Below are 15,895 nucleotides of genomic sequence, written 5' to 3'. Positions count from 1 at the left end.
CAGGGTGCGTTCACGTTTTCTAAGGGGAATTTCCTTATTGGTTGATATTGATTCTATTGTCTACAGAGCAGCTGCTAAGGTAGTCTCGCTTGCCAGGCTATCTCCGTTTGACGCTGTAACAGCACAGGAGAGAGTCTGGCTGGTGTTACTCTCACTCTGGTCTAGCGGGGGGAAAAGGCTCTGTTATGTTTACAACAAATCCACCAAAAGTGCCAAGCAGGTTCTGCTTTATTGCACAATTCGTATCTTCATCAAAACTCGCAATTGTGCAGCAATGCTAGCGAGCATTGTTTATTGTTGCTCCACAGCAGCGGAGGTATTTGAGAGCGACACGCATGGAGGGATTTCCCTTCGCTCGGACTGAAATGGTCAGAGCCAATGGCGGAGCTTAGACCCGCAGCCTGCTTCCAGGCAGTCAGACTACTGGTAAGCTGACTTCAGAGGTGAATTTTCACACACGCATGTATGAAAACACACACACATGCACGAGTGTGCGTGCGTGCATCTGTGCATGTGTGTGCATGCACATGCACGCTCGTACGCACACACACACACACACACACACACACACACACACACACACACACACACACACACACACACACACACACACACACACACACACACACAGACAGTGGCTGTAACATAAAAGCCCCTCCCCATTCACTCTCACTTGATTTATGGCCTCAGTAAACACTTTCCTAATGAGTTTCTCAATTGCTAGTTAATCAAGTCTTCTTCAATACAGCATGTGATGTTTATTTTGTAAATTATGGCCCCATTTCGAGTAAAACAGATGATAAAGCAGATTATGTTTTGGGGCGTGATTGACGGGCCACCTTTCCCAGTGATCGCACAGCTCACCAATCATGGACCAATAGCAGGCTCCAAAATAGGGGTCCAAAAACCAATGGGTGACGTCACGGGAGCTACGTCCATATTTATTATACGGGCTATGGTCCAATGAGCTTGCAGAGAAGAGCAGACACCCACTGAGCAGGTGGCCTGATGGAACATGAATTAGTCCCCTCATAAACTCTCTGCAAATTGGAAGGAGAGAGCTATGAGTGCTCGAGCAGAACTAGTGTAGTTCAAATGTACTGCAAATGAAGAATAATAGCAAAATTAACCCATTGAGAGTCACAAAAACAAAGCAATATTTAGGCGTTTCAGCGCTAAAATGTGGGATAGATGGCATTACCCTATTGTCACAGGCGCGCAATTACTTTGCGCTAAGAGCTTTGAAAAGGACCTCTTACGCGCAAATACCTCTCTGCGCTGGGCGCTCTGCACGGAGATTACGGCTGCGCTCCCAGCGCAGAGAGGTATTTGCGGAGTGGAAAGTGGAATTCCTTTTGTATATGTCATTACGCACAGCCTTGCCACGCCAAGACATCAAATTATGCTGCTAAAATTGGGTATTAGCAGATAATTCAGTGAGGCAATCAACTATAACTCACTGAGAAACTTTTATCACATCGCAAAGAGGGAAATGAATTGAGAACACTTGTGGGCTATTTACCTTCATAACCCGAAGGGTCATTGGCACCACAGACGATCTGTCAATAAGCTCCCTCTGTCCTCGCACGAGTGAGTACACTCTATTACACATGGAGAGAATTACAGCATATTGCATGCCTCGCGAGACAACCTCGCGCAAACAACCATTGTGAGACGGGAATCGGATTGGCTTTGATTGACGTAATGCCCAGCCTTGCCTGGCCACACCTGTGAATAATTCTGGTAGTTAAGACCGCCCAAATCCCGTTTGCGCAGGCATTTTGGGGCGCAGAGGATTTTTGGCAGAATTGGCACGGCTCTAATTTGCGCTTGCGACAGGTGCCGTGAACGTTTCCGCATGCCCGCCGAGAATTGCATCCCCAACATATTTTGCGGCTGTTTTAACTTAGAAATCAGGGAGGTCACGTCTACCAGACAATTATATCACTTTGAATCAGTTACATTTCTGTATAAATCATTACAAGTAGCTCCCGTGAGGTGGGGATGTTTTTTTTTGCTGCTCGGCGGGGGAGCAAAACTCGGCAGAACACCTGGCGGACAGCGCAAGGCGGAATGCTATTGTCCGTGCCTTAAGGCATGCGCAAACAGTGCGCAAAGCGCTATTTAGGGATAGCGCCTGTCGGAAGATAGAGGCCTATGTTTCTGCATCTGCGAGCCCACGAGGCGGGTGAGACCTCGCAGGGAAACCAACGAGGGACAACACTGACTACGTTTACATGCACACAATATTCCGGTTTTTGCCCATATTCGGAAAATGACTACACGTGAGGGAGGGGGGAGAGAGAGAGAGAGAGAGAGAGAGAGAGAGGCAAGGCAAGTAGGCGGAGTTTTTCTGTTGAGAATAAACCATTAGCAGCACTATTCTTACCAGGATCACTTGGTCCATTTCAGGAGCTTGCTGCTGAAAAGTTTGCACATTCAAGTCTTTCATAAAAAGTAGGCTAGAAGCCTATGTTATTACCGCGCAGGCTCGCAAGCATTTTGAACTTCCGTGGGCACCCCTCTCTCTTTAAATATCTCTCTCTTTAAATCGATGTTTCTCATCTCCTCCCAATCAGAAATGTCTGCTTTTCTTTTCGCATGCCAGAGATGATGGATTATATGATTATATTGCCTCTTCTAGTGCCTTCTAGCACACATCAGTTGACCACAAACAAGGCAACATGCGTCGCAAACTGCAGTAAAAACCCTGATTGAGACGCATATTCCGAATGCGCTGTATACGTGATCAAAGAATCCTCCTAAAACCCGAATAATACTGGAATAACCCACGTCTTAATCTGAAAATGCTAAATTCGGAAAAAGGCCAAATTCGAAAAATGCAACTGCTGTTTAGTAGTGTTTACATGACCCTTACATGATCAAATTCAGAATATTGTCATTTTCCGAATAATAGTGGAATATTGTGTGCATGTAAACGTAGTCACTGTGACTCTAAAACCCGACAACGCTGTTCCAGAAGTGCCCACAACTGTATTGGCGGTGACTGGTGCCGCTACTTTTGCTCTGGACCAGATGAGTTTCACAAAGAGGGAACAGACACACAGAGAACAGCGCTGCTGTCTATGTGCTGCCATGGAATGAGGGACGGTAGAAATGAGCCATGAGGAGGACGACGAGGCACGGTGGGCTAGAAAGGAGCTCTGCAGGCAAGGCGGCGCAGCCCCCAAAGCTGCTCTGCAGGCTCAGCCCCCAAAGCTGCTCTGCAGGCTCAGCCCCCAAAGCTGCTCTGCAGGCTCAGCCCCCAAAGCTGCTCTGCAGGCTCAGCCCCCAAAGCTGCTCTGCAGGCTCAGCCCCCAAAGCTGCGTATGACGATGGACGGCTGTTTTACCATGCCAATAGTACCCCTCACTCATGCGTGTCGATAATTCTCCTAAATTTGTTATATTAAACTTATATTAAACTTTTAGATGACCTCTCTAACACATCTCATTATTAAAATAATTTTAATGACTCATCTTTAATACAATTCTGACAGTTTTCAATTGGAAAAAGTAATCAGTTTTTATCATTTTGGAAATACATTGTAATCCCCAATCTTTCCAAGTACCCCCTGCAAGCTGCTGAAGTACCCCTAGGGGTACACGTACCCCTGGTTGGGAATCACTGCTCTACTCAGCCAATAGATTCCAAATAGCACAAGGGTTTTGGCTGATATGAAATTGCTTGTACTTTGTAGTTAAATGCCAGTGCATGGAAACGGCAATCTAAAATGCGAGACAAAATGCTGTTTCTATCTGCACTAGGGCTGCAGCTGCGGTGAATGCAATCTGATGAGTGAAGGTCAGAATATACCATACACAAACATGTGCAAAAGACCCTCTCTCTCTCTCTCTCTCTCACACACACACACACACACACACACACACACACACACACACACACACACACACACACACACAGAGCAGAGCAGAGAGATAACACCCTGTAACAGATGATGAATTGAGACATTTTAATGTAACAGCAGTCTCTACTGTATATCATTATTTGTATTTGTGTGTGGGGGCGGACATATATACTCTCTCTCTCTCTCACACACACACACACACAGTATAATGTGTGCATGCTTTTAACGTGACAAGTGGCCATGATTCCATAGATGGTTGGAGAAGACTGGATTTCATCAGAGGAGGTATGTCAGGTCCATTAGCATTCAGAGGGTGCAGCTACTCTCACCTCTACCCTCTCCCACACTGTTTTAAATGTCAGCTGTTGGATCAAAAGGTTTGTGTGTGTGTGTGTGTGTGTGTGTGTGTGTGCGTGCGCGTGTGTGTGTGCATGTATGTGTGCGCGTGTGCGTGTGTGTGTGTGTGTGTGTGTGGGCGTGCGCGTGTGCGTGTATGTGTGCGTGTGTGTGTGTGTACGTGCGCGTGTGTGTGCAGATTGAGAATACTCACCGTGTACTCTGCCCATATTCCCAGCAGAAGCCATCGGTATAAGGATAGAAGTCATAGTGGAGGGGGGTGGGGGGGGGGGGGGGGTGCCAGACCGATACAGTAGATACAGAGAGAGACAGACAGAAGCAAACAAACAAACAAAACAGTGTGAGCGAGACAAGGAGAGAATGGAGGAGACCAAGTCATTTACCGTAAATTCCGGACTATAAGCCGCGGCTTTTTTCCCGTTTTTTGGGCTTTTTTGGCCCCTGCGGCTTATATAACGGTGCGGCTTATCTATGGATTTTTTCAAAAAAAAAAAAAAAAAAATCTCTCTTTTTTAGCACTCTTTCTAACTATAAATCCACTTCTGTTTTAATTTCCTCTCTTGCCCTCTTTTAACAACATAACATAACATAACACAACACAGGTAAGCAGAAAGAAAAAGACGAAGCAATCACCGCCATGAATGAGGAAATGACTCACCTGCTGGAGGCTGGAGATACACGGCTTGGGCTAAACTTTTACTCCGTGAAACACTATCGATTAAGTCCGACATCGCTCAGAGGTTTGAGCAGCTTGAAAACAAGTTTGAAAACGTGCAGAAGTCCATCCACTCAATCACTAAAGAAAATAAGGCAATCGTGAACAGAGTTTCTAATGCGGAAAAGCGCATCAGCGCACTGGAGGACAAAAACAACACAGTGAGTCCGAAAGTGGATAAAATGCAAAAACAAATCGAAACCCTGCACACGCAGGTTGATGACTTAATCAGCAGGAGTAAAAGAAATAACATTCGCCTGATCAATGTAAAAGAGGGAGCTGAGATTGGTGACATGGACACTTTCGTGGCAAAATCCTGTGTTACATCCTGGACCTGAAGGAAGGCGAGAAACCACCAGAGGTGGACAGGGCACACCGGGCGCCTCGGCCACGTCCAGACCCCGGCCTGCCACCGAGGGCCATCTTCATCTGCCTACTCCGCTGGCCCGACCGTCAACTCATCCTCCAGGCTGCGGGGAAGAAGCCCCTCACCTGGGAGGGTACGCGCTTTTTCGTCCGGCAGGACCTCTCCGCGTTGGTGCAACAGAAACGCGCAACATACAACAGCATCATCGAAAAGGTTAAAGTCAATGGATATCGCTTTGGCGTACTGTACCCAGCGAGACTCGTCATAACCATTGATGGACAGCGGCGGAACAAGAGCTCAAAGTGAAACTGCCGAATATCTTTTGAGTTGGACTGGTCAATAGTACTGTGAGTAACTAAAATAAAAAAATAAAAAACGGAATTCTCTCTTCTTTAGCACTCTTTCTAACTATAAATCCACTTCTGTTTTAATTTCCTCTCTTGCCCTCTTTTCACCACACCGCGGACACTGTGTGCACTGTAAAAAAAAACAAAAAATACCATTAAAACACCCGCGGCTTATAGTCCGGTGCGGCTTATATAAGAAAAAAATAGTCAACTCTGAAGGTGCGGCTTATACACCGGTGCGCCTTATAGTCCGGAATTTACGGTACATCAAGGACCATCAAGCACCAAGAGTACTTGGATTGCAGTGAAAACACTCCACTTTGTAATAACATGAGCAGCAAAGCCCTGGTTTTCAAATATGTTTAACAGTTGATTGTGGGTCTAGTCAGTGGGTCTAGTCAGCGGGTCTAGTCAGCGGTTCAGGTCAGCGGGTCTAGTCAGCGGTTCAGGTCAGCGGGTTTAGTCAGCAGGTCAGGTCAGTGGCTCTAGTCAGCGGGTCAGGTCAGTGGCTCTAGTCAGCGGGTCAGGTCAGTGGCTCTAGTCAGCGGGTCAGGTCAGTGGCTCTAGTCAGCGGGTCAGGTCAGTGGCTCTAGTCAGCGGGTCAGGTCAGTGCCTCTAGTCAGCGGGTCAGGTCAGTGGGTCTAGTCAGCGTGTCTAGTCAGCGTGTCTAGTCAGCGAGTCAGGTCAGTGGGTCTAGTCAGCAGGTCAGGTCAGTGGGTCTAGTCAGCAGGTCAGGTCAGTGGGTCTAGTCAGCAGGTCAGGTCAGTGGGTCTAGTCAGCGGGTCTAGTCAGCGGGTCAGGTCAGTGGGTCTAGTCAGCAGGTCAGGTCAGTGGGTCTAGTCAGCGGGTCTAGTCAGCAGGTCAGGTCAGTGGGTCTAGTCAGCGGGTCAGGTCAGTGGGTCTAGTCAGCAGGTCAGGTCAGTGGGTCTAGTCAGCAGGTCAGGTCAGTGGGTCTAGTCAGCAGGTCAGGTCAGTGGGTCTAGTCAGCGGGTCTAGTCAGCGGGTCAGGTCAGTGGGTCTAGTCAGCGTGTCTAGTCAGCGAGTCAGGTCAGTGGGTCTAGTCAGCAGGTCAGGTCAGTGGGTCTAGTCAGCGGCTCTAGTCAGCGGGTCAGGTCAGCGGGTCAGGTCAGCGGGTCTAGTCAGTGTACCAGTGTACCTGTGCAATATTGTTTGTGATTGGTCATGTCATGTATGTATTTATGAATCTCACTGCTAATGAGTTTCCCCACAGGGACAATAAAGTATCTTACCTTAACTTGATAGACTGTAATGTTAACCCATCAAATTAATACAGAGGCGACTTTATGCCACTTTAATCAATAACACCTTACTTTAACTCTATAACACTATAACACATATACCTGAATAAAAACCTCATAACAGCTTTGTGGCACTTTCACAAATTTTTGTTGTGGACCGTTCGGATCTGCCAGCTAATGCATCCTAACATTATTAGATGAAATAAAAAACACCATTGAAATTGTAACTTGTATTGAGTGTGTGTAATAATCCTAACACATGAATTTACAATATGTCTCGGAAATTAGACTGCTGGTGTGCGCAGTAGCATTTCATGTCATAGTTGCATATTTTAAACTTAGTTTGTTACACCTAAGCCGTTTTCACACATGCGTACAGGAACATTGCCTGTAAATCAATATCGGCCATTTCCCGGAATTTCCCTTCACACCTGAGGGCTCACATGTGTGAATATAGCCGTCAAATTACCTGTATTTGAGGGGGGTTGGGGGGGGGGTACACTGCAGAGCAGGTGGAGAGTGACGTGTGCACTTAGATGGGGAATCGTCCTTATTTTGGGGGTCGGCAAAACTCCGATGGTGAAATAAGTTAACTTGTCACACAATAAATCACACTCATTTGACTTAAGAGGGCATGTATGTTGTATCCTTCACATTCGCTAACCAGTCTTTGAACTGAAATCTTTGAAGATGTTGGGATCCCTGTCTGAGAGAAATATCCTTGGCGGATGAAAATCTCTGGTACAGTGCTGAAGCAGGAAGTGATGTTCACTTTGGCTCTCTATTGCTTCCATATCCCTTTGCCCTCCCAACGATCCCCTAATGACTGCCAGCAGGGGAGCAGGAACCATGTTCGTAGAGGGTTGCAGAAAATGGAATTGTGTGTGTGTGTGTGTGTGTGTGTGTGTGTGTCTGTGTGTGTTCGTGCGTGTGTGTGTGTGTGTGTGTGTGTGTGTGTGTGTGTGTGTGCGCGTGTAGCGATGTATGTCTGGTTTACCTCTACACCAGCGTTTCTCAACTGGTGGGTCACGACCCAAAGGTGGGTCGCGGGGCCGTTTTGATTGGGTCGCGGACATTGGCCCAATTTTTTTTTTTTTTTTTTTTTTTTTTTCATATTTCATTTGAGTTAAATTCAGATTATTGAAACTGGATTAGCCTGACCAGTTTTACTTGTTTAACAAGCTGAAGCATATGCTCTGCCTGTAATTCAAGAGAAGTCTGCCTTTTCATTTGATATTTAATTTTAGTTCAATTCAGATGATTGAAACTGGATTAGCATGGCCCCAGTTTAATTAAAAGTTATGACCAGTTTAACTAAAAAGCATATAGCCTGCCTGTGATTCAAGAAAAGTCTGCCTTTTTATTTCATATTAGTTAAATTCAGACTATTGAAACTGGATTAGCATGACCAGGTTTTATTATTATTATTATTATTATTATTAACTTGTTTAAAAACATATAGGCATGTAATTCAAGATAAGTCTGCCTTTTATTTCATATTTCATACAGTTCAAATAAGACTTTCTGAGCATGACCAGTTTGACTTGCCTATAATTCAAGTCTGCCTTATTTCAATTGGTTTTTAGCCCTAGTTGCACTTCTGTTGCACTTTTTTGTTCATTTGAGGTTTATAACAGTGCATGATTAAATTAATGCGCTATTTTTTGTGCAATAAATTTGAGTGGTTTAAAAAAAAATCCGAAATTTGGGTCGCGACTTCATGACAAGGAAAATAGTGGGTCCTGAGGCTACACCAGTTGAGAACCACTGCTCTACACACTCTTCTCGTACAAAGCAGCAGATAGCAAGGCTATCAGAGAAGGCCAGATATCTATTATGAGAGATGCTGAATTTCTAGTTTTTTTTATCAAACCATTTTATGGTTTCTTTATCAAGCTAGTGCTGATTTCTATTACATAATAATGTGGGTAATAATAAACGGGCAACGTGTGCCAACATGGCTTTGAATAGAATACGTATACTTTTGGTGTGTATATATGGGTGTCAGACTGTCAGTATAAGATGTGCGTACATAGCAGCATTGGGATGTGTGACCAAGCATTACCTGTGATAGTGTAGGGATAATAGTCATTACCTGTGATAGTGTAGGGATAATAGTTCATTACCTGTGATAGTGTAGGGATAATAGTCACATTACCTGTGATAGTGTAGGGATAATAGTCACATTACCTGTGATAGTGTAGGGATAATAGTCACATTACCTGTGATAGTGTAGGGATAATAGTCACATTACCTGTGATAGTGTAGGGATAATAGTCACATTACCTGTGATAGTGTAGGGATAATAGTCACATTACCTGTGATAGTGTAGGGATAATAGTCACATTACCTGTGATAGTGTAGGGATAATAGTCACATTACCTGTGATAGTGTAGGGATAATAGTCACATTACCTGTGATAGTGTAGGGATAATAGTCATTACCTGTGATAGTGTAGGGATAATAGTCACATTACCTGTGATAGTGTAGGGATAATAGTCACATTACCTGTGATAGTGTAGGGATAATAGTCACATTACCTGTGATAGTGTAGGGATAATAGTCACATTACCTGTGATAGTGTAGGGATAATAGTTCATTACCTGTGATAGTGTAGGGATAATAGTCACACTACCTGTGATAGTGTAGGGATAATAGTCACATTACCTGTGATAGTGTAGGGATAATAGTCACATTACCTGTGATAGTGTAGGGATAATAGTCACATTACCTGTGATAGTGTAGGGATAATAGTCACATTACCTGTGATAGTGTAGGGATAATAGTCATTACCTGTGATAGTGTAGGGATAATAGTCACATTACCTGTGATAGTGTAGGGATAATAGTCACATTACCTGTGATAGTGTAGGGATAATAGTTCATTACCTGTGATAGTGTAGGGATAATAGTCACATTACCTGTGATAGTGTAGGGATAATAGTCACATTACCTGTGATAGTGTAGGGATAATAGTCACATTACCTGTGATAGTGTAGGGATAATAGTCACATTACCTGTGATAGTGTAGGGATAATAGTCACATTACCTGTGATAGTGTAGGGATAATAGTTCATTACCTGTGATAGTGTAGGGATAATAGTCACATTACCTGTGATAGTGTAGGGATAATAGTCACATTACCTGTGATAGTGTAGGGATAATAGTCACATTACCTGTGATAGTGTAGGGATAATAGTCACATTACCTGTGATAGTGTAGGGATAATAGTCACATTACCTGTGATAGTGTAGGGATAATAGTCACATTACCTGTGATAGTGTAGGGATAATAGTCACATTACCTGTGATAGTGTAGGGATAATAGTCACATTACCTGTGATAGTGTAGGGATAATAGTCACATTACCTGTGATAGTGTAGGGATAATAGTCACATTACCTGTGATAGTGTAGGGATAATAGTCATTACCTGTGATAGTGTAGGGATAATAGTCACATTACCTGTGATAGTGTAGGGATAATAGTCATTACCTGTGATAGTGTAGGGATAATAGTCACATTACCTGTGATAGTGTAGGGATAATAGTCACATTACCTGTGATAGTGTAGGGATAATAGTTCATTACCTGTGATAGTGTAGGGATAATAGTTCCAAGCCTTCTCTGTCACATAGAATATTTTAGGGACCACTGCTCTTGCCCAGCTGGGCAGCTTGCTGAAAGACAAAGAGAGAAATGAAGGCATTAGTGAAGTGAAAAAGAGAAGAAAGAGTGCTTAAAAAAGTGAACAAAGACGTGACTTGTGTGCTATGCAGCTTTGAAGTTCCTCCACTCTTCTCCTCGGCTCCATCGCCAAGAATAAGCAATGACAGGTATCCAGCTGTGCGGAGCCAATGGAAGCCATACAAGGCGGCCATGATGCCTCCCTCGGCAGCAGAGTACACTGATTATAGTGGCACCCTGCAGTGGAGTTTGTCCGCGGCTGGCACCGTGACAGATACAGAGAGGCACCGTGACAGATACAGAGAGGCACCGTGACAGATACAGATTGGCACCGTGACAGATACAGAGAGGCACCGTGACAGATACAGAGAGGCACCGTGACAGATACAGAGAGGCACCGTGACAGATACAGAGAGGCACCGTGACAGATACAGAGAGGCACCATGACAGATACAGAGAGGCACCGTGACAGATACAGAGAGGCACCGTGACAGATACAGAGAGGCACCGTGACAGATACAGAGAGGCACCATGACAGATACAGAGAGGCACCATGACAGATACAGAGAGGCACCATGACAGATACAGAGAGGGACGTGGAGGGCAGAAAGTACACAGAGCTGCTTATGACTCAGCACAAATGGACTAAAGGATGATGACAGTTACAGCTAAGCGCCTCATTCTGTGTGAGGCAAAGCATCACTGAGGCAGGCAGGAGGGAGCGACAGGAGCGAGAGCCTGGCTACTGCAAGTGAAATTACCAAGAGAACACAATTGAGAGTGGATTTCCTTTTGGAAGAAAAAAAAAGTTTTAAAACTTTTAACTGTCAATAGGGCGTGCGGTAGACGCACGCATACGCAAGGTCGATGTGATCGCGACACGCACCCTCCTCTTTTTTTCGACCGTGACCACGGCGCACTGAGATAAAAACATCTCAACTTTTTGGAACGCCGCATCATCCGCATGTTACAGCCGAGTTTTTGGCTTTTGTAATATTTACTGTCCACTCAGTGCACCTCTCGTTCTCCAAGTGTTTTAGAACGCTGCAGTGACTCGGCTCTAAGCCTTCATTTGCTATTCACCTTATTCTTTGCTCACACATGGACGCTTCCGCATTACGTCATTTTGTAATAGTATTTCCGTTTTGACTTGCCAAAAACTCCGCAGGCAAGATGGCTGCGCACAGTCCGCATTTAAACTGGCAGAATTACTCCGCCATAAACTAACATATCTTGGCCAATACGTATGTAACATGCAAAATAAAACAACCCGTAATATCTTAATTTTATGTAGAATGCAGAGGATATGTAACTGTTTAGTTAAACTTGCATTCCAGGAATATTGTGCTCTTAAGACGACGTTAGTGGAGTGGACGTTAGGTTGCGCACCAATGTTAGGTTGCGTAACCTATGTGCGATTCGAAATAACGCATCCGAGATAGAAACGTTATGAATATAGCCACGTTATAAACAACAAACTAACGCTGGTGATCCGTATGGAATCAGTGTTACTCGAAATGGTTAACGGTTATATCAATTTGGTCATTCAGTGGCATTTTACTGCCATATAACATAACTAACTAGTGGCTAATATTATTAGCCACTAGTGGCCTTCGCAACTAGCACTGAACCGGAAGAACAAATACGTTTGCGTTGAACGCGGAAGAGAGAAAAAGTGGGCGTGGTGAATAAGGTGAATAGCAAAGTTGAAGGGAAATGTCAGCGTGGGCTCTCTGGTTATTGCGTCCCATCAGAAATAGTTCATTGCGGGGCGTCCAGATAGAGTAGCGGTAGATTCCATGCCTACCAACACGAGGGTCGCAGGTTCGCGCCCCCGTGTTACCTCATGCTTGGTCGGGCATCCATACAGCATGATTGGCTGTGTCTGCGAGTGGATAGACAGATTGAGGGTATGTGTCCTGGTCGCTGCACTAGCGCCTCCTCTGGTCGGTCGGGGTGCCTGGTCGGGGCGGTAGGGAACTGGTGGGAATAGCGTGATCCTCCCACGTGCTACGTCCTGCCGGTGAAGCTCCCCGCTGTCAGGTGAAAAGAAGCAGCTGGCAACTGCGAATGTGTCGGAGGAGGCATGGTGCTAGTCTCGGCTCTCGCCAGATCGGCAGAGGGTGGAGCAGCGACTGGAGCAGCAGGGGGGAAAATTGGCTAAGTACAATTGGGAAGAAGATGGGGTGGAAATCAGAATAAATAAATAAATAAATAGTTAATTGCAGCCGATATCAAATAGCACTGTCAATGGAGACGGCAGCCATCTTTCAGTTTGAACCAAGTGCCACCTGGAGGATAATTCTCACTCAAATCAGCCTTTGATTTTCTAACTGTCTCCACAATCTCTCTGCCTTCCCTCCCCTTATTCTTTGCTTCTTTTGTTAGTGTCCGTAGGTGGATGAGGTGACCATATTGGTTTCCCATCGATTCTCTATAGGCCCACCGGCATATGAGAGACAGACAGGCAGTTCCCTCTGGTCCAGACTGTCAAACACTGCGTTTTGTGCCACACACACACACACACACACACACACACACACACACACACACACACACACACACACACACACACACACACACACACAGTAGCTATAACATGGTAACAGGTGGTTTGTGGGTGGAGAGAGGCAGCCAGGCACAGCATCCAAGAGTGACCGCTCAAATTATCCATCACTTTCTCTGCCCACATACACACACACACACACAAGTGCACACACACACACACACACACACACACACACACACACACACACACACACACACACACACTGACACTTCATATTTCCCAAAGCCCCACTTACATCTCACTGCCTCTCACTCTGCTAGCCTCCATCTGGCTCTCTTTAGCCGTTTGGAACCATGCAGTGAACTCCTTTGCTTAACCACACCTTAGTCAAATGGGCTGCATGTTTAGAACCAAATCTCCACTTTGAGCGCACTCCCGTGACGACAGAGCATATACCACCCAACCTCACCCTCTGTCTGCCTCTCACTCTGGTAGCCTCCATCTGGCTCTCTTTCTTACAGAACCTCACCCTCTGTCTGCCTCGACACGGATGACACGGTGGCTCAGTGGTTAGTACTGTTGCCTCACAGCAAGAAGGTCCCGGGTTCGAACCCCGGTTTGTTCCAGGTCCTTTCTGTGTGGAGTTTGCATGTTCTCCCCGTGCTCGTGTGGGTTTTCTCCGGGTGCTCCGGTTTCCTCCCACCACCAACAAAGACATGTATGTTAGGGTTAATACTCCTGTCAGTGCTCCTGACCAAGGCACTGGCAAAAGAACTGGAGTTGGTCCCCGGGCGCTGCACTGCGGCTGCCCACTGCTCCTAGTTCTAGGAAGGTTCCTAGTAGAGGATGGATCAAATGCAGAGGATGAATTTCCCCATGGGGATAAATAAAGGATAATTTAACTTAACTCTCACTCTGGTAGCCTCCATCTGGCTCTCTTTCTTGTCGCTTTCTCACTGTCCTGCTTCTGGGAATGAATGGCACAGCTGTCCGCGTCAAGATCTGAAAGTCTTTCATTCCACTCAATTGGACTTAATCATCTTGTCAAGCCAAAATTAAGCTTCACAGAACGACTGTGAGTCGACTGTCCAGGATCAATTGAACAGAACACTTGGAAACAATTGCATATGAAAGTTGTAAGAATGAGATGTGTTAAAATGACATGTCCACTGTTCTTCAGTCAGTGCAAATCTAAAAGAACCGGCTGAGTGGAGAAATGTGTCAAGAGCACCCGAGGGCCCATTATGCTAAGTAAAGGATAAGACATATTACTTGTGACTGCCTGTTCTCTTTTAAGATAACACTGAATTTAGACCTCAAATGGCTTAAGCCACACTGTTGGGTCAGAAAATGGACAGAATTATTGACAGATAGATTTCTGTCCGTTGGGCTGTTTTGGAACGTCAATGTGTTTATAAAAAAAAGCACACAGTAGAAATGCCTCGTATTTGCTAAACGAACGGTGGCGAATCCGTCCGTCCAGAAAAAGTTCAATTAGGTGTAAAATCTGACCGAGATGGATATCAGCGGCAGCGCTGCCCAGAAACCGGACAGCTCACATTGAAAATGAATTGAAATGAACGGAGACAGACAGACACAATGGATCAGTGAGGCCGTGGCCTTAGAGTTACAGAACTATTTAGTGTCTTGAGGCTTTAGGTTACCAAGGTGACCCACACAGCAGACCTCACTTACAGATTCAGTGAACCCTAGAGAATGACATATAGAAGCTACAATATTCATTCAGACAATCCTGGCTGGTCTGCGTGAGCAGAATCATTCAGGACAATTAGTCCCCATAGATTTTCCCTGAGAGGACCGGGGCCGTGGAATGTGCTGGGAAAGGTCGACTCATGTGAAGGACCCTTCAGGTAGGAGTGGGCGATAATGGCAAAAATATCAAATCCCAATTTCTTTTCCAGGCAGGATCCAGAATCGATCCACGATCTTATCACTTCTTCTTCTTCTGTGGTGTTTTATGGCAGTTGGCATCATTTATGTTGCATTACCGCCTCCTTCTGGATTTACTGTATCCATCCACTGTTTCCCTACATTTTGTCCCTCAATCCTTTCTCCTCTCCACGATCTTATCACAATTCTGTTTCATGTTGGTTTTAAGACTATTTTGTAGGGCTGGGTGATATGGACAAAATCAAATGTCAAAGGCAAAAGAAAATCTAGAACAGTCTGGTAAGCTCAGAAACCTACATCACTTTATCATAATGCAGCCTTTAAAATCAGGAAAAGACAACACTTATGCCATATCACGATATTACGATATCCAAAATCTAAGATAATATCTAGTCCCATATCACCATATCGATATAATATCGCTATATTGCCCAGCCTTACCTTCAGGATGATTCTAGAACACTACTTTGACATAATAACTCTCTTGGGTGATGGTGCTTCCATAACACCACCCTGCACCTTGGGGAGCAGGGTGGTGTTATGAGTGGAAAGACCTTCCCTCAACAAGGGATGATGCCAGTAGATGAACCTGTGTTTTGACCTCACTACTGACAGGGGGCAAGCAAAAAGAGAATTCAACAGAGTGTCACATTCAATTACTTTATTTTTGATAAGGGTTGTTGGTGCTATTGATGGATTTGGCCTGCGACCAAGTATTTGATGTGGACTCATTGTTCTCAATGACCTGGTAAAGATAGGCCTATGATAGGCCAAGTGGGATATTTCATCAGTTGATGTATATTGGCTAGAGAAGCATGTCGATAAATGCACAAACAACAGCTAGGTGATAAAGAAATGAATTGGCAGGAAAGAGAGAACA

At 45.1% G+C, this 15,895-nt stretch overlaps 1 protein-coding gene across 1 annotated transcript in view; it reads right to left on the bottom strand.

The window, feature by feature from the left end:
• Window positions 1-15,895, bottom strand: part of LOC310788088 (cytoplasmic phosphatidylinositol transfer protein 1-like) — a gene marked incomplete at both ends in the record, with an annotated part of 79,130 nt that overhangs the window by 13,887 nt on the left and 49,348 nt on the right. The window contains 2 exons of the mRNA XM_083649589.1: window positions 4,419-4,426; window positions 10,500-10,588. Of these exons, the coding sequence (XP_083505715.1) occupies window positions 4,419-4,426; window positions 10,500-10,588 (97 nt within the window). The remainder of the gene's footprint in view (window positions 1-4,418; window positions 4,427-10,499; window positions 10,589-15,895) is intronic.

Source organism: Poromitra crassiceps, assembly GCF_964638095.1.
Source record: "Poromitra crassiceps genome assembly, chromosome: 13".
In the NCBI taxonomy this organism is placed as follows: Eukaryota; Metazoa; Chordata; class Actinopteri; order Beryciformes; family Melamphaidae; genus Poromitra; species Poromitra crassiceps.
The sequence above is the reverse complement of the archived record's forward strand: the minus strand, read 5'-3'. Positions and strand labels throughout refer to the sequence as shown.